The sequence below is a fragment of the Silurus meridionalis genome, chromosome 12 (genome assembly GCF_014805685.1).
Source record: "Silurus meridionalis isolate SWU-2019-XX chromosome 12, ASM1480568v1, whole genome shotgun sequence".
Classification (NCBI taxonomy): domain Eukaryota; kingdom Metazoa; phylum Chordata; class Actinopteri; order Siluriformes; family Siluridae; genus Silurus; species Silurus meridionalis.
The window spans coordinates 24,602,202-24,627,667 of record NC_060895.1 but is presented as its reverse complement, the minus strand read 5'-3'; the positions used below and the strand labels follow the sequence as shown (position 1 = coordinate 24,627,667).

The 25,466-nt window shown below is 40.8% G+C and overlaps 2 protein-coding genes across 3 annotated transcripts; one reads left to right on the top strand and one right to left on the bottom strand.

The window, feature by feature from the left end:
- The first annotated feature begins 319 nt into the window (after positions 1–319).
- On the top strand, positions 320–12,418 carry znf644a (zinc finger protein 644a). 2 transcript variants are annotated; one of them, XM_046862321.1, is made up of 7 exons: positions 320–608; positions 786–914; positions 3,168–5,475; positions 7,830–8,384; positions 9,981–10,106; positions 11,357–11,456; positions 11,779–12,418. In XM_046862321.1, exons 3-7 carry the CDS (start codon positions 3,183–3,185, stop codon positions 11,948–11,950), a joined length of 3,246 nt encoding a protein of 1,081 aa, XP_046718277.1. In that variant the 5' UTR covers positions 320–608; positions 786–914; positions 3,168–3,182; the 3' UTR covers positions 11,951–12,418. The 2 variants fall into 2 exon arrangements, with proteins under 2 accessions (XP_046718277.1, XP_046718278.1); XM_046862322.1 differs by having other exon boundaries at positions 321–608; positions 8,127–8,384.
- Positions 12,419–17,486: 5,068 nt separating this feature from the next.
- Positions 17,487–23,910, bottom strand: lrrc8da (leucine rich repeat containing 8 VRAC subunit Da). The gene is made up of 2 exons (XM_046862333.1): positions 23,702–23,910; positions 17,487–20,298 (listed from the first exon to the last, which is right to left on the bottom strand). Exon 2 carries the CDS (start codon positions 20,294–20,296, stop codon positions 17,819–17,821), a length of 2,478 nt encoding a protein of 825 aa, XP_046718289.1. The 5' UTR covers positions 20,297–20,298; positions 23,702–23,910; the 3' UTR covers positions 17,487–17,818.
- Positions 23,911–25,466: the final 1,556 nt, after the last annotated feature.

The following is a 25,466-nucleotide window of genomic DNA, read 5'->3' as shown; positions in this document are numbered from 1 at the left end:
AAAACAAAGCAAAATTACCTGTAGTGTTAATTAGCATACACTGACTGGTGAATAAATAAAACTATTCTCTTGTATTTCAGTGCAATTTATTTATTTTGGGTATTTATATTAAATGTGGAATTAGAAATTCAATAATATAGCAGTATTAAAGAGTTTAGAAATGTACACAGATAAATAAATAATCCCTGACAGAACTTTGGGGGGATGAAAATGTAAATATTGTTGTTTTTTAGCCAAATTAATGTTTATATATTGAAAAAAAAACACACAAGACGAAATATAACATGATTTTTGAGTCGATTTATACCTTTTATTGTTATTATTTAACTTGTGTTCATGATTAGCTCTGAGGAGACTGCCGGATTGTCTTTTCACACACCGAAAAAACGCTCCTTTTCTCGATTAATCGTGTCTGAACCCTATATTACACGTGTCTTATCATTCCATGAAACGTGTCCACGCGTATTTATGTCGTTAACACGATTTTATTTGACGTGGAATTGATTAAAAACACAGAGCTCCTTTGTGGTGTCCTGCCTTCGCCACACTGCTCTCACTCGACCTGGGTGTTCGGTGCCAGCTATCCGGACTGTACCACTAGTCTATAGGTGACCTCCATGTAGAGCATTTACAATTATTGCACAATTCACGTGACTGCTTTGTAAAAATTTCGATTTAGAGATGTTCAGAGATGCTCTTGTGTTCATTTGCGATTTATAAAAGTGGTGTAAAACGCGTGCTTTGTTACTTCCGTTCTGATACCCGAGGTTTGGTTTCCCACGCAGGGACGCGGAATGGTTTCGTCCGTGGACCATCGGCGCAAACATGGCGGCCTCGAAATGGATGGAAGGCATTTCCAAAAAATGAAATGATCCTCCTGCGGTGTTCCTGCTCCCTTTTTCAGCGACAGAAAGGTATAAATATTACTTTTAATGCTCAATTAAACCTCTTTCGGTTGCAGGATTCGGGATATCTTCGATCTCAGCCTAGTGAAAGATAATAGGTAATCACTGGCTTGCTTCCTTTGCTAACACTATGTTCTTATTCCCAGCATGCTGCATTTAGCAATAGCAGGTTTTATTAATAATAATAATAATAATAATAATGATCAATAAACAGCAGATTTGTTGTATTACACGTGTGCTCGGATCGATGAAATCTGCCCTGATGCTCTTTTCAGACTTGAACAGGCTGCAGGACTGAAAAAAAAGCAGCTCTACGAGAAGGCAAAAATCTGACCTGATCAACAAGACATGACATTAATGAGGACCATGTCCCTATAAAACCCGTGTCTCATGTTTTTCTGCACTTGCACCAAGTTTTCCAAACTTCTAATGACAGTGGAGCGTAAACTTCCCTTTCCCTGTGCATTGTCATTTTTTTTTTTTATCTCTTTCTCAAATTGTAAACATGATGTAAGTCGATTTATTTTTGCTTTTGCCTGCGAGATTATCACGTGTAAAACACATTTTCTGATCCTGAGTTTTTCATGGGCTTTCTGTATTTCTGGACCTTCAGGAGCAGCAGTATGTTATCCTGAAAACTCGATTTAAATATACGTCTACCCGCCAAAACCGTGTCACACGACTGTAACCTGTACAGTGATTCAAAAAAAGAATAATAATAATAATATTTATGAGGTTATAATTCACAGGATGTAATTGGTAATATCATATGATAGATTAGAATTGCTGTATTTTTTTTTTTTATTAATCGGCATTGGCACATTATTACGAGGAGGGCGCATCTTATACGCCAAACCGCGCGTGAACGTTTTGTGCTTGCGTGAGAGAATATAACTCCCACCAACAGGTGGCAGTAGTCTGTATTCGGCATCCAAACAGGGAAACCGGTAGAGCTAGAGCTGTGAATATATAAAGCGAGCAGCGTTTCTAATCGTTTGCCTCGATCGTTACTAAACGACTCGTGTAGCTTCTTTTTTTTTTTTTGCTCATTTGCTAAGCTAATTAGCCAATCGGATTGTCTTTTTTTGCCGACGAGCTCCGTTGCTGATTCGACATGCCGAGAAACAGCCGATTTTATATACATAAAATATAATTTTTGGGGTGGTTTCTGTTTATCGCGGGCGGTTTCGTAACGTAACCACAGTGATAAACAGCGGATTACTGTAGTTTGCTCATCAGGAAGATATTATGGCAGAAAAAATGGGTGTCTATGAGCTCAGGGGTGCAGAAGAGGGTTGATAGCTCTTACCTCAGTGTATGTTATTCAGGCCTGTGACACGGCATGAGCGTGGGGCTTTGGGGGAAGGGGGGGGATGGGGACAAAATCCATTTGTCCTGTGTGGTCAGATCATAAGTACAAGTGTGTAGAGTGTGTAGCGTGTGTAGAGTGTAAACCTCTCATTTATAGGTTTCGTTAGCAGGAACACCCTCCACAGCTACATGAGAGAAAATCTGCTGGAAAATTCTGCTTGGAAACAAAAGGCTACTGTACTAAATATGTGATTTTCGTTTCAGCAAAAGAGACAGAGTGTAAACCACTGTTCTTGCTGATCAGACCACGCAGGGACGGATTTTATCCTCGGGTTTAAACACAGCCCGATTTCTCTTAATATTCTGTGTGAATCTGCTACAGATGTCCTCTGACAGGACGCCTATTTATGTCTTAATGTCAAAGTGTATTACATCGTTCAGAAGCGAAACCGGGAAAAACCTAATTCATGTTTTTCATACTGAAAAACGTACTATTTAGAGGTCGACGAGTCATCATTTTAGCCGATTAAAAAAAAATCCATGCCGCTAGTTTTTCCAGGTTGCGTTATACAGAATGAAAGCGGCCTCTAGGGGTGAATCTCTTTTGTTTTTTTTGTATCCAGTATTTTGAAATGAATTAGTTATCGGCAAGTACGATCCAACCTAGCTATCAGTATCGGTCAACCCCTAGTAGTATTATTAATACACAGCCATAGAGACGGTTGTTAGGATTTAGGTCGTATCTTGGAATTGGATAAACTTGAGTAAATATTTACAGTGCATTATTCAGCAAGTAACTGGTAATTAGCAGATGATTACTACACAGAATTAATCAGTACCTCCTGACCAATCACAATCCAGAATTCAACAGCGATGTGGTGCTGTAAAATTCTAATACCGATTTGACCTTCATTCAAAATAATTTTATTTTTTTTATATTTAACTCCCCAGACATAGTCCTGAGGTATGTCTGCTTTCAAGGAGAGTACCAAGAAAGAGGAAAATGATACGCCCATGTCAGAATTCTCTGCACCTCTAAAGAGCAAGCTGGCATTTTCCCTCGAACAAAGTGTATTAGAAGCATCAATGCAGTGCCCAGATGAGAACATGACACCAAACGGTGACCAAGTAAATCTTCTAAAACGTGTTAGTTTTATTGACACTGATGGACTCGCCAAAGCTGCCTATGTCAATGGATCGGCTTCGCCCAGCGCTTCAGAAGAAACGTTATTGGACATCTCTAAAAACGTACCAGAATTGCTGTCGACACACGCACAAAATTATACCAACATGCAGACCAGCCAGGTAGAAGCTCACGAGTCGCTTCGAAAAGATGGAGAAATGTCTATAAGGCAGATGGTAAAGGCTGAAGATGTGGAAAACCGGGGCATATGGGGATTCGATGTGGATTCTCCAGGAAATTCACTGGACAGTTACGATGATGGAGATGAACTGGAGTGGAATCCCCAGACAGAGTTCATGAAGTTTCTCCTGGAGGATAAGGACTGTTATGAAACAGAAGCTGCTGCTTCTAGAGGGAAGTGTAAATCGGACAAGGTAGTGATGGTAAGTCCTACCGAAAATCTTGGAGAGAGCAGTCAAAACGCAGCAAACCCTGAATCCAAAATGCACTCGCCGATATCGAACAAATCACAGTACTCAAACGGAACAGCCGTGGCCTTCAAACACCTTTTACAGAAACCAGCAAAAACCCGAAAGAATGGTCCGAAGCCTGGGTATGTTCGGAAACGTCTGTCTGGAGACTCCGAGGAGGAGCCTGCTTTATTTCCCAGCAATAGCTCTTTTAAGGACAAATCTCGTTCGCAATCGCGCACGAGAAACTGTACGAATCAAAAGCCATTCATATGCAAAGAGTGTGGAAAGGACTTTTATAATCACACCTCGCTCTTGAAACACATCACCGTCCACCAGACAAACCGGCGTCAGTTTGTCGATGCGGTTACAGAAACTGACGAAATGATAAACGAGGGCAAGGACGCAAGGTTACAGTGTCCACAGTGCGCTTTCGGAACCAACTGCCCCAATATCTTTGTCCAGCACGCAAAAACGCATGGAAAAGACAAACGGTATTACCCCTGTGAAAAGTGTAAATTCTTGGCGGCTAGTAAACACGAGCTAATTTCACATATGCTCGGCAAGCATCAGGTCACTGGTGTTCACTGTACCATCATCAGAAGGCGAGATGTAATACAGAGACAGAAAGTCTGTAAGTCGGATAAAAGAAAAACAAACTCAGTAAAGAATCGCAAAAAAGATTTGCTATTTGGAAAACTTGACTCAGAAAACGGCAGCCGTTTACACTCACCTGAATGCAAAGCGCAAGAATTCCTAGAACCGGAAGACTCGAACGGTCTTCCGCAAATTGATAAACCAAAATCAGGAGACACTGCCGAGAGCAAAAGTGAATCAAAACTCGACAAATCCATTCACACGTTCATATCCCGGAAGAAGAATCGTAACTCGGAAAGCAGGTCAGCTCCAGACTATGATGAAATTGTTCTTAGGGCTGCAAGTCCAGACCTCATGAATCGTAAATGCTGCAGTGATGATTCCCTCAATCCAGACAAGGGATCACTGTCCCCTGCCAAGTGCAAGGGCAAACTATTTGCACTAAAGAACAGCGGCTCGGGTTGCACTTTTGAATCCGAAGGTAGCGGTCAGGGCTGTAAGAATGACTGTTCTACCGGAGAAACCTCAAGCACTAACCACAAACGCGCCCCCTCGGAGAAGTTAAAGAAGTCCCCTTCCAAAAGAAAAATGTCCACTCCGTTCCACAACCTACAAGGCCAAGATATCCTGATCGATTTCCCCAAATGCAGGCAAATCTTTCAGAAAAACTCCAGTCTATACCTTATTAACAAATGCAACGCTAAAGATGGCGTCCTCGTCAACAACAGCTCCTTTAGAAGTTCATGTGACCTCCCGGATCAAAAGCATGGTTTTTCCCAGACCGTTTCGATCAAAGAAGAATGCATGGAAACGGAAGTGTGCGGTGATACCGACGAACCAGAGGCCATATTGAAAAACGGGGACTTTATGGTCGATTTGAAGTCTTGCCCTTATTGTCCGGCGGTGTTTCAGTCAGGAATCGCTCTCTCCAACCACGTACGAGGGCATCTCCACAGGGTGGGCATAAGCTATAAAGCGCGTCATGTTGTGTCTGCTGCCCATGTGGCGTCTCATGATAAAGTGCCTCCTGTTCGGAGAAGGATTGCAACAGTATCTCGGGTTAAAACAGGTAAGCGTTTCTTTCTACTTGTTTTTCTTTTTACACTCTTTCTGTACCCTCCAAGATCTGAAGTTTACATTTCAAGGACTATAATGGGCTTTAACAGCGGTTCTCAAAGTGTAGGGAAGGTCCCTTTTGTGGGGAATAAAGGAATGACAGGTGGGGTTCAATGAACAGCAGGATTTATATACAGACGCTCCCCACTTTACAAACATTCACCTCAGAAACTTTTGCGGGTACTAACAAACCTATTTATTTATTAATATTTATATTATTTCGATTGGTTTTAGTATATTTTATTGTTTTTGATAGTATTTATAGCTCTTACATCATTAGGCGATATGCGCTGTCAATAACGAACACAGTAACAATTTACGAACAAATTCATGGTACGAACAGTCTTTCTAAGACATACATACATTCAAAGCAACCACAAGCAAGCAATTAGGTCGTTAATGCAAGTCAATTAAAACAACTACACTTTTATTTTCTGGAGGACAGGTGGAGCTTGAAAATCCACCAACCAATCTTATGGTCAGGTGTCGACAAACCTTGGTCCAAACAGTGTTCCCTATAGCCCATGCAACAGAAACTGGTTTGCATGGTAAATACTGGTGAGCTTAGTGTTCCTATGTCACCAAACTGCTAGAAAGCTTTTCTGTGTTTTCTTAAGGTTTGGCCAAGCACAAGATTTTTCAATAGTTGGTCAAAACCTTTTGTTTTCTGAAGGCTCCATTGTTTTACAGTAACTAGACAAAGTTAATGAATGGTACAATTTATTATATCTACTCCTAAAGCAACTCTATCTTGTCTGTCACCCTATAATTTATTTTGCAAATGTTTGAAAACGCAGCTTACAAGATGAAATTGTTACATGTTTTAATGCTTGATTGTAAATCATTCGTTTGTGGTTATAAAGAAGACGATTTGGAGTGGTCACTTTTCACACTATTGTTTTTGACTACTGCCAGAGACGGACCAGAAGAGATCTCCGTTTTACATGTAAAATGAAGATGTAGGATTCAGTCCCAAGAGCACTAACGAGGTCAGGCTTTCATGTCCGTCAAGTAGGTTTGGTGGGAAGCTGTTGTTTTACTGAACTTTTCAGTAGAGGTTGATATTTCTGGGGCCGATGTTTGGCATTTTTTAATTAAATGGCCGATAAACATTGGTGCATCTGCGAGCAGTTGAGCGTTGCTGTGGAATATGCGACGCTGCCTCTTGCAGCAAGCAGATTGCCATTCCACTGGTATAACCCTCTGCCCCCTCTGCCTGCTAACTTTCTGAAAAGATCTACCTGGTCAACTTAACAAGATTTAAGGCACACTCAAGACACACCAAACCGTCGCCAAAGAACTAGCTCTCGGGAAAGCTGACTGTGGTGTCACCTCACGTAGCCTGCTTAGGAGCAAAAAAAGACCGCCGACAGCCAACTAGCATCTACCTTCTGCGCTCGCGTGAGTGAACAGAACTCTCCCATTCCACCAGGTGGCAGTAGTCTGTATTTGGCATCCAAACAGGGAAACCAGAAGATCTCAAACTGTGAATATATAAAGCAAGCAGTGTTTACTCCTGCTGTGATCATTACTAACGGATTCGTAAAGCTTTACCGCAATACAGCTGATGTCGTCCGACCAGAGCCGATGGTGCACGCTGAAAATAAAACTAAAGCCAGCCGACATTACCTGACGTTACAGAGCGTCAGCTTGGTGTCTCTCAGAGTGGAGGTTCTTATCAATGTTTTGTAACTGCCTTGTTAGCAAACCTTCAACATGCTGTAGTTTAGGCTACAGGTTGGCACTAGGACCAAAACCTGCTAACAAGTGCACTGATTGGAGAGGCTTGTGTTGTTTAATATATGTTTCAATCGTTAGTTAAGAACGACCTTTTAATTTGATTACTTTTGATTACTGCCAAAGACGGAGCAAAAGAGCTCTCAATTTTACATTTGAAATGGAGATTTAGGATTCAGCCCCAAGAGCAGTAGTAAGGTCAGGCACTCGTGTCTACCAAGAAGGTTTGGTGGGAAGCTGTTGTTCCAGTTCATCCTAAAGGTGAACTTTTTATTTGGGTTAAGAATGGTCATGGCAAGACTCCTGAGTTCTTCTATTCCAACTTTAACCCCAACAACCATGTCTTCCTGGAGCTTGCTTTGTGGACAGGGTTTTTTCCACCATGGAAAAAGGACAGGTTTGGGCCTCTTGGTTCCAGTGAAGGGAAGCTGTAATGCTAATAGAATGAAAATGGTCAGGTGTCCTCAAACGTTTGCAGATGATAGTGTAAAAGGCCCGTCATAACGAACGCAGTGCTGATGACTGGACTGATATGTCCTCCTGTGCGTTGTTTATTTCTTGTGGTAACAGAGGTTGGCATGCCCTCGATCGAGCCGCCTTCAGAGCCGAAATCGGAACTCACTTGCCCACTGTGTAGACAGAGGTTCGAAACCAAGACCGGATTATCCAATCACGTCCGTGGTCATCTGAAGAGGCTGAGGAAGCCATGCTCTACGTCAGCGGCCAAATCGCCCGTGGTCATCCTGAAAGAACTGATGCGTGACAAGAAGCAGTTCCAGAAAAAATTACGGGCCCTTAAAAAGAAGTGCCGCTCCAGGGGCTCTTTTTATCCCTTCAAATTCAGTAACGGTCTCGTCATTTCCACAGCAAAAGTGCAGCGTTTTGCACAAGGCGCCAAACAACACGGGCAAGTTTCCTCTCGGCTGGCGGAGGAAAAGAAAAGGACAGAGAGTAATAAAGACCCAACGAAAGGATCGCCGTCGAGCGATCTGATAGGTATTCTGAAGAAGAGGAGAGCTCACGAGGAGGCCAAAGCCAAGACCTTGCAGACGGCGAGGAAAGCTCTGGTTGTTAATGCCGTCAAAGAGCGCGATCCATCAGCACAACTACCAAACTCAGTATCAGGTACTCGTTCATTTCTTCTTTTTTTTTATCAGTACTATTTAGGAAAATTCGTTGTGTTAGTAAATAGTTTAACAAATACGTTTCATTATTCCTTTTTAAATACATCCATCCGTATGTTTATTTTATTCTTGTTTAAAGTACAAGTATAGGAAATCGGAACTAAATTTGAATAGAAAAGTTTTCGGAAGTTGAGCCAATAAAAAAATAATTTGCATTTGTTTTTATAGCAACTATTTGCTCAGTATCACTTGGAATATCCAAAGTAGGTGTAAGTTTATGTAAATTGAACTGCTGCCAGGTTCTACTATAAACCCATGCAGCACATGGTGTTAAAATACCTCTAAAACATTTCTTATCAATACCTCAGGAATTTATGTTGTTAGCTGGCAAACCCATATACACCATACTGACCTGAAACATCTGGGGTGTTTTTGTTTTTTTTCTGATTTGCATGTTCAGTCTTGAATATTTAATTTGAATATTCAAATTCAACATCACAACATTTGTTTGCAGCATCTCTGAAAAACTCAACTGCACATTATTATAATTGGTTAATTTTCTAGTATATGTCACTTTGTAGCTATTTTTAAACCTAAAGATTTTAGTATTTAAAATCCAAAAATAAGGACAATTTATGTAATGAGAAAAACCCCAAACTCGTTATGTAATAAAATCATAGTGTGCATTTTAAAACACTTTTTTACAGTTATAAAGAGCTTCCAGTATATACAGAGCCTGTAAATAGTGTGGAAATGTAGGGGTTTTTTATGTTTTTTGTGAGACACATCCGTGTTCCTTGAGTTTCTGTGCACAAACTCGGTTATGTGACTTTATGAAGTTAGCCGAAACTAATCTACAAATGTCCAGATGTTTTTTTTTTTTTTTTTTTTTTTTTTAATAAATCCAGAACTTTCCTCCACTCATTTACTGTCCAATTCCTGTGTGCTTTTGCCTTTTACCTCAGAGTTTGTTATATAGAAACCAAAGCAACATGCACATGTCCATAAAAGTCTGTTTCAACACTTTTCACAGGTGCTGTGTGTAAAATTGTAAAAATTGTCATGAAATTCTTCACGAAATGAAGTTTTGCATCATTAAATTTTTTTTACGTTTGTAATAAGGGTTAAGATTTTACAATAGTCGAGTTCCTTTTCGATTTTTTTTATATTCTTTTATATATCAAGAAAAGTTTCTTGGGTTTTGACTATTTAAATTTGTAAAACATTTATACCTTTTGTTTACATTCTCTTAATAAGGATATATGAAGCTAAAACCATCATACAAAATTCAATTTTACATCTTTAATTTGCTGCTATTCTCAATAAGCCGTGTGTGTGTGTGTGTGTTCTACACATTACTGTATAATCGCATTTAAATATCAATAATGTGATTGAACAATTAATAAGACTGGTCATGTGACCAATGATGTCACAGAATCAGGACAATCATTTCGCAAAAAAAAATTCAAGAGATGGGAATTAATTCAGACTAATGTAATTAAGTTGGATAAAAATACTGGATGTTTGGAAATCTTTGATATTTGAGTATATTCATTTTAAATTTATTTTTCGACATTTTCTTTCTTTCCTGTTACAGAGAAAAGTGATCTTAACAGAAAAGTGTGCGTTCACTGTAACACGACGTTTCAAAGCGGAGTCAGTCTGTCCAATCACTTACGAGCTTACGCACGACGGAAAAGAAACGCACTTTTGGAAGGAACAAGTGAGTCGTTTTTATATTAACGTGTTTCCAATTGCGATTTTAACAATGGACATTGTCTCAAAACAACTTTACAGAGATAACGAGGTAATACAGTTGTATAATTTAAAAAACTTCAAAACTGTTTAACTTTAATGCCTATAAGTCTGTTTCTTATATCTGTAAGGTTATCCTTAATGAGCGAACCAGTGGCGACTGTGGCGCCCTAATAACGTCCATCATGGTACTTACAGGGCCTAATAACATACATCACGGTACTTACAGGGCCTAATAACGTACATCACGGTACTTATGAGGCCCAATAACGTCCATCACGGTACTTACAGGGCCTAATAACATCACGGTACTTACAGGGCCTAATAACGTACATCACGGTACTTATGATGCCCAATAACGTCCATCACGGTACTTACAGGGCCTAATAACATACATCACGGTACTTACAGGGCCTAATAACGTACATCACAGTACTTATGGGGCCCAATAACGTCCATCATGGTACTTACGGGGCCCAATAACGTCCATCACGGTATTTACGGGGCCCAATAACGTCCATCACGGTACTTACGGGGCCCAATAACGTCCATCACGGTACTTACGGGGCCCAATAACGTCCATCACGGTACTTACGGGGCCCAATAACGTCCATCACGGTACTTACGGGGCCCAATAACGTCCATCACGGTACTTACGGGGCCTAATAACGTCCATCACTGTACTTACGGGGCCTAATAACGTACATCACGGTACTTAGGGGGCCTAATAACGTACATCACGGTACTTACGGGGCCTAATAACGTACATCACGGTACTTACGGGGCCCAATAACGTCCATCACGGTACTTACGGGGCCCAATAACGTCCATCACGGTACTTAGGGGACCTAAAACCGTACATCACGGTACTTAGGGGACCTAAAACCGTACATCACGGTACTTATGGGGCCTAAAACTGTACATCACGGTACTTAGGGGGCCTAAAACCGTACATCACGGTACTTAGGGGGCCTAAAACCGTACATCACGGTACTTAGGGGGCCTAAAACCGTACATCACGGTACTTATGGGGCCTAAAACCGTACATCACGGTACTTAGGGGGCCTAAAACCGTACATCACGGTACTTAGGGGGCCTAATAACGTACATCACGGTACTTACGGGGCCCAATAACGTACATCATGGGTACTTACAGGGACCTAATAAGTTAAAACCTAAACTAAACCTTGTATATCTTATCTCTCATAATTCTTTCAGCATATGACTGTAAAAGGAAACAGAGGTCACGGTCTGGGTCTAAGAAGAAAACGTATCCGTTGCTACACACTCCTGAGGAAATATATCGACTCACCTGCAGGTAATGTGGATGAGGATTTTAACATATTAACCACAGTGTATGCAAACCACTACAACGTTCTGAGTGAGAACAGGAAATCAAAGAAATCAAACACTTTTCAAAGTCTTTCATTTCTTACATATTTAAAACATAAATATATATAAAACAAGTGATTTTTTTTATCTGGATTAAAAATATAACGACTACATCATTGGGCCCCTAATATTGTAAACCTCAGTGCTTGGGCCCCTGATGATGTAAACCTCAGTGCTTGGGCCCCTGATGATGTAAATTTTGAAATAAATATCAAGTCTTCACCTGCATTTTATTTCCCGTTGTGCAGGTTTTGTGATCTGGTCTTCCAGGGGCCTCTGTCGGTGCAGGAGGACTGGGTAAAGCATTTACAGAGACACATCATGAACACGGCGGTGCCTCACACGGGCGCCGCCATGGTGGAGGTCACCAGCTTTCCGAAAGACTCGAACACGCACACGCACCTCCAGACGTCCTCGTAAAGACATCCCTCCCCAGACGTCGTCCGTTCAAGCGACTGACTTTTGTCATTTTATACCTCCGCGGGACTTTTGAGTAACGAGTCGAGTAGTCGTTATTTCTGCTCATCAGCTCGCGGTGACGTTCAGCTCTTTAACAAGAACCGTTTTGTTTTTGATTTTTTTTTAACATCCTCCTGGTATTTTTAGGACTCGATTATCGATTGATATTCTGATTTCCGTGGTGACCAAGACACCAAAACACAACCGTTACCTCAGACGCTTGGCGTACGGCGGGTTTTATTTAACTACTTCAACAAGGAAAAGAAAAAAAAAATGAAAATATAAAACCTGTATGATTTCTTTTTTTCTTCTTTTTTATTGTGGTTAAATTTTTTAACATTTCGGACCCTGTTTAACCTTTTAGTCCTGATACTTCTTGAACACGTATGGTGCAAATGTATAAAAATAAATAGTAGATATATTTCCATATTAATTCTTTTTGTTTGATTGATTGATGTGAAAGTTGGAAAAAAACGTACTATTTTAGTGAGTTATAACGAGACGTGCCGAAGATCCCATCAAAACTGTCGCGGATTTTATCACGATGAACTGTTCATTTTTATTCAGAATAAGGATACGGATGTTCTGAACCCTGACGAGTTTCTGGAGCTTTTTCCAGAGGTTTCTGAAAATGATGAATATCGATATACCAATAATTAAATATCGTGAGGTATCGTGCAAACGATAATCGGCACGCCCACAGTTATGACTCTACAGTTTTATATAAATGTGTGTGTGTGTGTGTGTGTGTGTGTGTGTGTGTCAGGTTCGCTCGTCTCATCCACTCGTCTGAATTATCATCATCATAACGTTCTGCTACGTAGTGCTGGAAGAAAACCATCCGTCATCTGTTACTCCTGTTTGGTTCCTTTTTCCTTTTTTTTTTTTTTTTTTTTTTGTAATTTTTTATAAACAGTTTTAAATAATTTATGTCGAAATGTAAATGTTTAAAGATGTTTCTCTTCTCTTTTTTGTTGTGAAGAATAAAAAGAACTTTTTCTATGTCTCCCGCGTATAATTATCACGCCAGATCTCAATTAGTCCGTTATATCGTTTCTATGGCGACAGCTGGTTAAAGTTGAGGGATGAGGAAGGAGAAGTGGAGTTAACATTCACGGAAAGCGACTGAGCTGTAAATCTTCACGGGAAGCTTTCTGATATCTTCAGGAATGACGAGTTTACCTGGAAATCCGTGATCATCTAATCCTGGTAATTATATTACGACTAATTGGGTTCTTCGAACGCACGTGTGGACGTGTCTGAGTTGTTTAAGGTATTTGTGCAAATATCGTAAGTCGAGACATGGCCTAGACTAGAAAGAAGTCTTAAAGAACTGTGATGCAGAACATGTTTACAAATTTGTCACATCTCTATTATCATCGAAAGATTAAAAAAAAACTTAAGTCAAACCATCGTAACTCGTATCTGTATTCAATTCGATTTGAGTTGTATAGCGATTGTAACCATGGACGTGGTCCCAAAGAAGAAGTAAAAACATGAATATTTTACAAAATTGTAATCTGGAAGTTTAGTCATGTCACCTGGACTTCTATCTGTTTAGATTGAAACATTTCACGATTCATCTGAGCAGCTTCTGATGGAAGTTGGCAGGATTCCACAAATTGGTATGCTCCAAGCTCGAGGATCCTCCCCGCCCTGGATAACCTTCACAGGGAGTCGTCCGAATATAACTACCCCAGAGTAGTAGAATAAGAGGGGTTTATAGAAGTATTAGAGGTATAAACTGGTATCAAACAGTTTCTAGATTTGCTCTGTTAACAAGTACTTTATTTATCTACATTTCCACACGATCACCTTTAAAATAGTCCCCCTGCACAACAATACAGCGCCCCTAGTGGTGTTCTGAAGCGTGTCTCGGAAGTCTTTTCAAAGTGTCGAGTATCTTCTGCGAATCCGTTACAGATATCCATCACGGTGTTTTGAGCTGCATCTTCATCTTCCAGAAGAGGGCGAAGTCCTAGAGTCCAAGAGTAGGGTGGGTGTGGACGTGAGAACGTGTCGATTGTTCTCCAACGATCATCATGCACGAGTTGCTGAACGATTTCCTTATTTTTGCAGGTCCAGCTCATGGAATTTGCCAGTTTCACTCAGAATTTAATGTTTTCTTTGTTCTAACTTGCTGTATGTGATAAAATCACAGATGTGGTAACACACGTGGGTCGGAACAGCACCAGTTACACCATTAACATCGTGAGAAATAGGACCTAAGACCTCCAATAGTGTTGAGAGAATGGTTTTTCATCTGGACACAGGCGGCCTCCTTCACTCCTCTCTCAAACTTCTCAGCCCACTATGTAGTGTTTTGTCCTCAAATGTGTGTCCTTTGTCCAGATGGTAGGAGTGAAGGAGGCTGTCTGGATGGCACCTGGATGACAGAATGTTCTCAGATACAGAATAGTCTTTTTTTGTTTGTTTTTTTTAATTATACCATATGATGGGTCAAACATTTAAAATGAGGGTCCAACAAATGAATCAGGTAAATAATTAAATAATAATCCTTGAAAATGAAATTACTTGTCACTGCAGCACAGTGATGTTCTTTCTTCACATCTCCCATCTTGTTAGAAAGCCGGGGTCAGAGCCATGATATAACACCTCCTGGGAGAACCCGAGGGTTGAGGGCCTTGCCCAAGGGCCCAACAGTAGCACTTCTGTTGGTATTGCTGGGACTTGAACCCCCGACCTTCTGATTAGTAACCCAAAGCTTTGCTGAGTTTCCACTTTCCAAATGTTTCAGTCAGTAGATCCTGCATTGCTGAGCAGGTTTGATCTTACGGACCCTGTTGTGATGACTAACTCCAAGATGAGTTTCAAAGAACCAAACAATCCTGGATCATCAATAAAACCCAACTCATTGAATAATCCGAGTCCAATGAACGTTTGATTTCTATATTTAGTTCATCAGAGATTTGTTTTCCTTTAAATTCCAGGTCTGAATGGGCAGGTGTGTGGTTGAAGAAGCTGTCATGCTGGATCTCGTCGTTCAAGTGAATGGACAATTTCATGCCACCGCATCCAAAAAACAAAACATACAACTGTGTACCTCAAAGTTTGTGCTACCAGTTTGGGGAAGAACCACAGATGGATGAAAAAAGTCAGGTGTTCCAATACTTTTGCATCAGTCACATACTGTACTTGCCTAGAAGATATCCACATTCTACCACCTCCCTTGATAGTAATTGATTTATCAAATTGGTTCATTTATACCAAAAATGAAAAATGTTAAATTTAATATAGGAACCGAACTGGATCACCTGAAACCTGTTCTTTTGGCTTCGTTGTGTTTCTGTGTTGTAATTTAAGATTAAAGCATAACCACGAGTGCCTGGGTTCGGTGTTTCCGGAAGAGGAAGAGACGGTTTCCTGCCCCGTGCGCCTTTCGTTTCCTGTCACGTTTCCGTTTCTGCCAACACAAGAAAGTACACGTTCTCAGTTCCGGATTTAAACGGTCGGTTTTCTGTTCAGTCGTGATATCAGATCAACACTGGAGCTTGAGTAGGGAAAAAACTGACCAAAAAAACAAGCAGCCACATTTAATAGACTGGAGGTGAATTTGTTCCTGTTTTTTTATGTAGCTAAAATATAACCAGAAGTCTTAAATCTATCACCACAAACATAAACGTGGCCTTATAAGGCGATTCCCTGCAGTGTAAAAGGGTGGGTTCAGTCTGTGATACTCCACTTTCAGATACTTTCCTTATCAGCTACCACCAGTTTTTACAGACTGTCAGAGAAGTTCATGACGGCAGGACAATAACTCATGCAGAGCTTCAGATGCGAAAAAAAGTAAATAAAAAAAAATCATCATATTAAAGCTAAAAAATGACAACGATTCGCAAAACAATGACACTGTAGACGCTCTAAATCCGTATTAGTGTTAATGTCTAGTTTTTACTCATACCTTTGTCTTATTTTATATATATATATTATATAGATATTTTATACTTAAGATTTTTGTTTATCAATTTCCATTCAGTCGTGAAAAAGCATTTCACTACATCATACTCTAAATCAACGTGTATGTGACAAATTTGATTTGATTTTCACCTCTGATCCATCGTACTGCCCAGATGGAGTTCTCATTAAATGGAAACCACCTGCTCCTGCTGAGGATGTTCACCACATCCAGCCTGAAGATCCACAAGGTTACTCTTGAAGGTTCAACTGAATCACCATGAAGACGGATTTGGACTGATATAAAGAGTCTGCTAGAGATGAACAGTTTGCCATCCAAGTCTCCAACAGTGAAAAGTTCATAACCTCAATGATGAACAATGAACAGATATTCTGTGTTGAGGATTAGGATGGATTCCATTTGAAGTCTGGTTCCTCTCAGGGTTTCTCCCTCATGAATTTTTGAGGTGTTTTTCCCTCATCACCTGTGGTTTGCTCATTAGGGCTAATTTATTGTTTATACCTATTAAACCTGTTATACACATTTATTTTACCTGCATCAGATTAATTTGATCTCACACAATGTCTTTTCTGTTACTCAAACCCAGATTTTTATTTACTTTGCATCCGGTGGTGTCAAAGTTATGCTGTCTTTATTCCACATTTCTTCCGTGCATTAAGGTTTTCCTGAAGATTTGAAATGACGGCATCAAAGGACGTGAAAATGCCGACGTTATTGGACGCCTGCTAGAGGGCCCAAGAATCACCAACTTCTGATTGGTTAAAGCAACAGCCTCACAAAACTTGTACTTTATGCTGAAAGAGCCTCCACTGCTGATTCTGAAGGCTCAAGGTAGATTTCTTTGTCCCTCAGCAACATGTGATGTTACACCTGAAATCTGATCCGAGTTTCAATCCATACACCACTTGTAGCAGCACAACCGTGAAAAAACGCTATGAAATAAAAAGAAGAGACTACTGGGAATAATTTAATACATATTCATGAAAAAATTGATTACAACACAAGTCAGTGATTCTGATAGAGTTGAAGCCAGCAGAGAAGATTCGCTGGCCCTCATCCCAAAGATCACTCGACCCACTTTCGATAGAAGACTCGGAGGACACATTTAAGAAGTGGCAGGAACGCTCAAGGCGCTGTATTGCTGTGTAAGTGGACTATTTAGAAGCTGATGGTGTGTCAATTTATATAAATAAAGTACTTTCTTGTACCAACTCGTACTCTCCGTCTCCTGTCTGCCTTCTTCTACATACTTGAGCTTAAATAGAGCACTTTCTTATAATTGTAATAAACTTAAAAAAAGTTGTGGATGTCTTGGTTGATGTACCTCTGAAGAAAAGCCCCTGATAACTGGCAGGTGACCAAATTGGGGATAAAGAAAATTGAACACAAGAAAACGCAAAACCACGTTCGGTACAAAAACTCAACATCGGCAAAGTCCATTAGTACAAAATCTAAACATTATGTGGGATTCGGAACGCATTGATCATCAGCATTGATATTTTTTAAGTATCTCAGCTGAAACTTTCAGTCTGATCCAAGTGCTAAACAATTAAACACTGCTGAAGAACATGCTATTATGTGTAATTTCAGAATCAGGAAAAAAAACAAAAGAAGGTAAGACCAGAACGTGGTGCACATGGTGAAAGGAAGAGCTGGCGAGTTTTTTCTTTCAGAAATGCATAGTTGTTTTAAAAAACACAAAGTCACAGTCTGATCCACTTATTTTCTACTGGCTAACAAAAGCTGAGGTTCTCAGATAAAGTCTGCTTAAAGAAACAGGAAGCAAAATGCCTCTTTTTTTTATTGTGTCCTTTTAAATTTCAAAGCTGTATAAAAAAAAAAAAAAAAAAAAAAAACCCTGAGAAGTCTTGCCAATCCAAGGGGTTCTGTAGCTAAACTGTCGGCGCCTCAGTCATACACTCTCTTAACTCACGTGGAAGTGTGTCAAAAAGATGATCCTCCACGTTGAAAAAACTTTTATGAAGATGGTGACACTGACTAAGTTGGTACGGAAGGTGATCAAGGCAGTTCCCCTTCACGTCCAGTTGAATGAGTTGCGTTAACTGTCCGATGAATTCGGGAAGGACGGAGATGCTGTTGTTCCCCACGCAGAGGACCTTCAGTTTGGTACATTTGAACAGCTGTTTAGGAAGAACCTCCACCTTGTTGCCTGTGATATCAAAGTGCTGTAGGCTCTGAAGAAGTCCCACTTCGACCGGGATCAAAGAAACGGCGTTGTACCCGAGATCCAGGTGCCTGAGCTTCGGCAGGTAAAACAGAGCGGCTGGTATCGTCTCGAGTTTGTTATACGAGAGGTAGAGTGCCTCAAGGTTTTTTACCTGATTGATGTTCGACGGAATACTGACGATCTTATTGTGCCACAATTTGAGGCACGTCAGTCTCTTCAGATGCTGAAAGCTGATGACCTCTTCGATTGTGCGGATGTTGTTGGATTTAAAATCCAGGTCTTGCAGGTTGGTCAAGCTGAAAATAGCATGAGGGATCCTCTCCAGGTCACAGTGATGGAGCTCCAGCTCACGCAAGCTGGTCATCTTCTTAAGACTGTTCAGCACCAGGAGCTTTGTCCCATCGTTGTTAACAACCAGCTTGACGAGGTGTGGAGAAAGATCTGTGAGGTTGGTGGGGATTTTGTTGAGGTTGCATTTGAGATACAGCATCTTTAGTTGCCTCAAGTCTTTCAGGGATTCCAAACTGATCATTTTGTTGTGTTCTGAGTTTAAGCTACCAGTCAGGTACAGTTCCCTCAGGCTCCTCAGCAGATAAACCCATGGAGGAATTTCTTCAATATCGGTAAACTTCACGTGAAGGCAACGAAGGTGATCGCGGAGGAAACTGAACCCTGTTTGCTCTACTTTGGCAGGACAGTTGTAGAGATGAAGTTCCTGTAAATTGGTCATCTGGGAAAGCTTGGCTGAAATCCGGACCTCAGGGATAAGTTCTAGTTTGAGAACTTCAAGCTCAGTGAGATCGAATACAGCATTGGGAAGTCCTGAGAGCATGAATAAGTGCAGCTCCTGCTTGTCTTGGGCATTGCTGGTTACATGTTGACGCAGTTTCTCCAGGGTCCATTCGTGATTAAGGCTAATTTCTCGAAGCTTGTTTTCACTGACTTCTGACAGGAAAATGCCGAATCGCTTGGAATGTAACTGGTCGTACTGGTCCACCATATGGAGGAGAAACGCAAAGTCGTTTTTGACGTCAGGGATATCGCTAAAGCTGCTTTCCTCCCTGACTTTTTCGAAAGAGTATTCCTTGAGCGGACGTCGAAAAAGCCAAAAGAGCGCATACAGGCACACGAGGCAATAAAGGCCGATTATAGCCATGAATGTAAAAAGGAGCTTCCTCAGCATGAAGGCCATATTGTGTGTGCAGAAGAATCGATCGTACCCCGTTAAGTACTCGATTTTGGGCTCACATGTATGAGAAAAATTGATGTGTGCAGCAAAAGTTGACGTGTAACCCAGGATGACTATTAACTTGATCGCTTTGATGAACGTCTGTGTCACATAGAGTTTGTAGATGAAGTCACTGTCCTCAACATGGGCTCGAAATGTCCGGACCTTCTCGAAAAGGGCCTTGGCTTGCTCGCCATCTTTTTTATCCAAAATGGTCATGCTGGGACCTTCAGGAAAGATCTTCTCAGCCGAGAACCTCATGGTGTTGTTTCCTAACAGCGGTTGGGAAGAACTGGAACGATCTTCTTGGCTGTCTGTGGAAAGCTGTTTAGGTCCAAACTGCCCTGCGATGATTCTCTGCTTGTTTTCTTCAGAGTCTTCGCATGCAGTTTCTGACAAGGCCTTTGTGGTCCAGGGTGATTCGAAGCACCTTCCAAGGATGGACACGAAGTGTTCAATCTTTGAACTGGTCTTTGGGTATTTGAACCAGAAATTGCTACTTACCATCAACACAATGGTGTGTATCAGGACAAGGTAGGGAAAGTACTTTGAGTACCAGGGCAAAGCAACATGGTAACACATCTGGTTGACAAAAATGTACTGCTGGTAGTCCAGGTTTGTTTTGCGTCCTTTAGGTCGAGGCTCAGCACCGACGCTGATGTCCTGCACTGCGGTGTCCGGAATATCTCGTGTGGCTACGGGGACGGTTCCCAACGGTAACGTGGAGGTCTCCGCTGGGCTTGGTGTCGTGTGCAAGCTTGATGTCTTATTGGTCTCGTCTAGAAAAGGAAGACACGCCACGTGATCTTTGGTTAACTGCATCGTCCCGGCAAAGATGGCGATCATCAACATGACAAAACCGAGATAATCCATGAGGACATCCCACCACGGCTTCAGTATTCGATAGGTGGGCTGGATGTCATTCAGCGAGGCCACTTCAGTCAGGGTAAACATCTCTGCAAACAAGCAAACAAACAAAAACTATTACAAACTGGAATTATATCAAAAGTCTGATATCACATTCTAAAATTCCACCTACTGTATGTTATTTCTTCCATTATGCCACTTTTTATTTTTTTTACATTACCTACAATCTATTGTCATTTTTATGTTTCTCACAACATAGAAACTATTTCACACAGGCTTTTGTTTATGCTCAATGTTTACAGTTTTGCTGTTAAACTATCTGGACAAAGGACACCTGGGGTGCAGCCAGCCAACGATCACAATCATCATGTTCAATAGGGTTGGCACTCTATAGCAGATCTTCCTTATCTTCCAGCCCATTGAATGCAGATCTTCATGGAGCTGGCTTTAACATTGTCGTGCTGGAACAGGTTTGAGACTCATAGTTCAAATAAACTCATTTGAACTATCAGACTTCATTCTCATGTTCATTCTCACACTTCTGAAGACGTCCTATTAAATCTTGTGTCTGCAAAGTGTTTAAATAAGGAGCACATAGGGCTGGAAAAACCAAGTGTCCCAATACTTTTGGTCTAACAGTTTTCCATACAGTTCATTTTGCACTATGTCTGGGTTCAAGAATCTCATTGTATATAGAAGCTAAAGCATCTTCATGCCTATACAGTAACCTTGATTCCTGAAACTTAAACTTGGTTCATCAAAAACAAAACAAACTTTGGAAATATATTTTTGATCTTGTAAAGGTGAGAGAGATAATTATATAATGCCCATTATGTCTGCATGTCCATTTCTTTCCTCACAGCTTGCGGTTCAGGGCTTCCATAACTCACCACTGAAACTGCAGAGACGATTCAATACCTTCTTCAATACCTAATGCACGAGAGGAACATGTTTGAGGCCCTCAGAGGTCACACCAGGTAATCTTTCAACCATAAAAGTGCAATAAAAAAAAAAACAGTAAAACGTCGGCTGAGAAACGCACTGAAGAACATGAAGAGCTACGCTTGATTCATTCATTCTGTTTGAAAATGACTTCATTACTTGGAGTAACTGGAATAAAAGCCAAAACACCAGGGAGAGGGATTTTTTTTTTTTTTTGAAAGCCATGCAGAACTGAAGAAGATCGGTTCCCATACACCCAGTTTCAAGGAAGTTTTAATTTCCCTACTATATTCCTGACCTGCAGGTTTCTTTAATCAGATCATTCCAGAAGCAATAGAACCTATAATAAAAATAATACATTCTTCTTCTAACACTAATTATTTACCTAAATTGTTCCAGAGTGCAGTTTTTAAAGCCCCACCTACAAAACCTGAACTTCACCCCAGTCAGCTGTCCAACTAAAGTCCAATATAATATCCAATATAAACCTCTATTTTATCTCAAAGATCCTAGAAAAGGCTGTAGCACAGCAGGTATAATCTCACCGCCACGGAATAATATTCATGTAATGTATCAGTCAGGATTTGGGCCTCATCAGAGCACAGAGACGTCGCTGTTAAAGGGGTAAATGACCTGCTACTGGCCACCAATCAGGGTTGTGTCTCCTTACTTGTGTTGCTTAAATCAGGAAAATGTTGGAATAAAGGGAACAGCTCTCTCCAGGCTCAGGTCTTCTTTTAATAATCATTATCAGTTTGTTGATAGAAATCGTAACTTCTCTACATTTATTAAGGTAAAATTTGGTGTTCTGCAAAGATCGGTCTTAGGCCCATTGCTTTTTTCTTTACATATGCTGCCTCGAGGTGGCATTATTCTGTCTATTATGCTCTGCCTGGACTACATGAATGAAAAGGTGCAGGATATTTGTTGGTACCTAGATTAGTCAAGATTACTGCAGGGAAGAGCTTTTTCTTACAAAGCACCATAGTTGGGAAAAATCCATAGATTACAGTAGAGCATTTTAGATTAAGGTCATTAATGTAGAGTAGATTGGATTGGACTTGAATATAAAAATAGATTAGAGTATATTACATTAGAGTAGAATAAATGATTTTAAAGTACATTACAGTGAATTAGAACACATTAGATTTAGAGTACGGTATCTCACAAAAGGATTCGACTTCTTTGATGGACCTTTGTGAGGTTGGAGAACTTGAAGAACCTCTGTATGACCCTGACCACTGTACTGTTGTACTGTAACTCAGTTTCAGGGTGATACTGATCTTCTTACAGCCTCTGTATCTTTGTGGAGAGCAACAATTCTAATTCTGAAATCCTCAGAGACTCTTTACCATGAGGTCCATGTTGAACATCTAGTAGTCAGTTTGAGAGAAATGATCTCAAAGCATCAAATTTTAACTGCTTCAGTACAAGATACACACATTTGTATGGTTCTGTCAAGCAGATAAAAACATGAAGATGTTAAATAGGACATGTGGCTTTGGTTACACCACATACAGCTGTGATCACTGAGGGTGGACTCACTTTCGTTGAACGTTATTTGGACAGTAATGTCTGTATGTTGTTATTTTCAGAGGACAGTAAATCTGTACTGGATACAAACTGCACACTGAGACTCTAAAATATATCCAAGTTTCATGTCTATCTTCCCTGGAGAAGAGATACTACACTGGATGGTGAGATTTGAGGGGGTGCACTTCCTTTTGTGAGATACTGTACATATCATCAGACTAAATTGTGGAGTGGAGTATATTAGAGTACAGAAGAATATTATTGTAACATCTGAAAATGAGTAATGGAGTTTGACTGTTTCAATAGACTGTTAGACTGTTTCAGAATTCCTGAGTCACAATAAAACAAGAAGAGACAGAGACCAGCTGACGAGTGGAAGACTGGAAAAAAGACTAAACCGAGATAAAACCAGGTGGAGGAGAAAAGACAAGCAAGTGTGTGTGTGTGTGTGTGTAACAGTTGAGGCGATATATCACATCTTCACTGTGGCTCTACAGATCAAGGCCACTTACACACTTACACTCACACTCACACTCACACACACACACACACACACACACACAGAGAAACACTTCTGTAGAGAAGAAGAAGTGGTCACGCGCGCGCACACTGCTGTGGACGAAGTGTCCACACACACGCGTTTAAATATTCCAAACTCAACTTTAAAAATGTCCACACACACACACACACACACACACACACTTACACACAGGTGTGAAAGTTGACCGTTACGAATGAGTGCACCTCTCTTATAAGAGTGTGTGTGTGTGTGTGTGTGTGTGTGTATAGAGTAATTAGTTGTAATAAAACGCCGAGTCATGAGTTAATTGAGCTGCGTATGGTCCACGTGCGGTTTTTATTTACACACACACACACATCATGCCTCCAACACGTGCATACGGAATTATAAAGATCAATTAAGCCGGTTTTCAGGTGAAAATCCGCCGAGCTCGCGCTCAACAGGCGCCTCAGAAAGTTCACAGAGCGCTTATAACGCGACACAAAGCGGAAACTTACCGTCTGCGTGTCCGCTTCCTGCTGTCACGTTACACAACTGCGACCAAAACCGCTTTTCCGCCTGAAATCCGAGAGCGCGCGTGTGTGTCTCAGAAATGAAAAATGGGTCCACAGCGGGTTCGGCGTGGAACCAGTTCACCCGCAAGTGCACGCAGAAACCGATACAACCGTACGCGCGAGCACCACATTGTGCCACTCTGCCAGCGCGCGTGTGTGTGTGTGTGTGTGTGCGCACGTCACAGTCACATTGACTAAGTCAATGATAAACAAGAGTTCAACGTCCAAATGCGCTGAACGGAAGTGGGTGTGTAGCGCACAAGGACTAATTAACACTACACACACCTGCATTAACACTACACACACCTGCATTAACACTACACACACCTGCATTCACACTACACACACCTGAATTAACTACACACACCTGCATTAACACTACACACCTGAATTAACACTACACACATCTGCATTAACACTACACACACCTGCATTAACACTACACACACCTGAATTAACACTACACACACCTGCATTCACTACACACACCTGAATTAACACTACACACATCTGCATTAACACTACACACACCTGAATTAACACTACACACACCTGCATTAACACTACACACACCTGCATTCACACACACACCTGAATTAACACTACACACACCTGCATTAACACTACACACACCTGAATTAACACTACACACATCTGCATTAACACTACACACACCTGCATTAACACTACACACCTGAATTAACACTACACACACCTGCATTCACACTACACACCTGCATTAACACTACACACCTGCATTAACACTACACACACCTGCATTAACACTACACACATCTGCATTAACACTACACACACCTGCATTAACACTACACACATCTGCATTAACACTACACACACCTGAAATAACACTACACACCTGCATTAACACTACACACACCTGAATTAACACTACACACATCTGCATTAACACTACACACACCTGCATTAACACTACACACACCTGAATTAACACTACACACACCTGCATTCACACTACACACACCTGAATTAACACTACACACACCTGCATTAACACTACACACACCTGAATTAACACTACACACACCTGCATTAACACTACACACACCTGCATTCACACTACACACCTGAATTAACACTACACACACCTGCATTAACACTACACACACCTGAATTAACACTACACATCTGCATTAACACTACACACACCTGCATTAACACTACACACACCTGAATTAACACTACACACACCTGCATTCACACTACACACACCTGAATTAACACTACACACACCTGCATTAACACTACACACACCTGAATTAACACTACACACACCTGAATTAACACTACACACATCTGCATTAACACTACACACACCTGCATTAACACTACACACATCTGCATTAACACTACACACCTGCATTCACACTACACACACCTGCATTAACACTACACACACCTGAATTAACACTACACACATCTGCATTAACACTACACACACCTGCATTAACACTACACACATCTGCATTAACACTACACACACCTGAAATAACACTACACACACCTGCATTAACACTACACACACCTGAAATAACACTACACACATCTGCATTAACACTACACACACCTGAATTAACACTACACACATCTGCATTAACACTACACACATCTGCATTAACACTACACACACCTGAATTAACACTACACACACCTGCATTAACACTACACA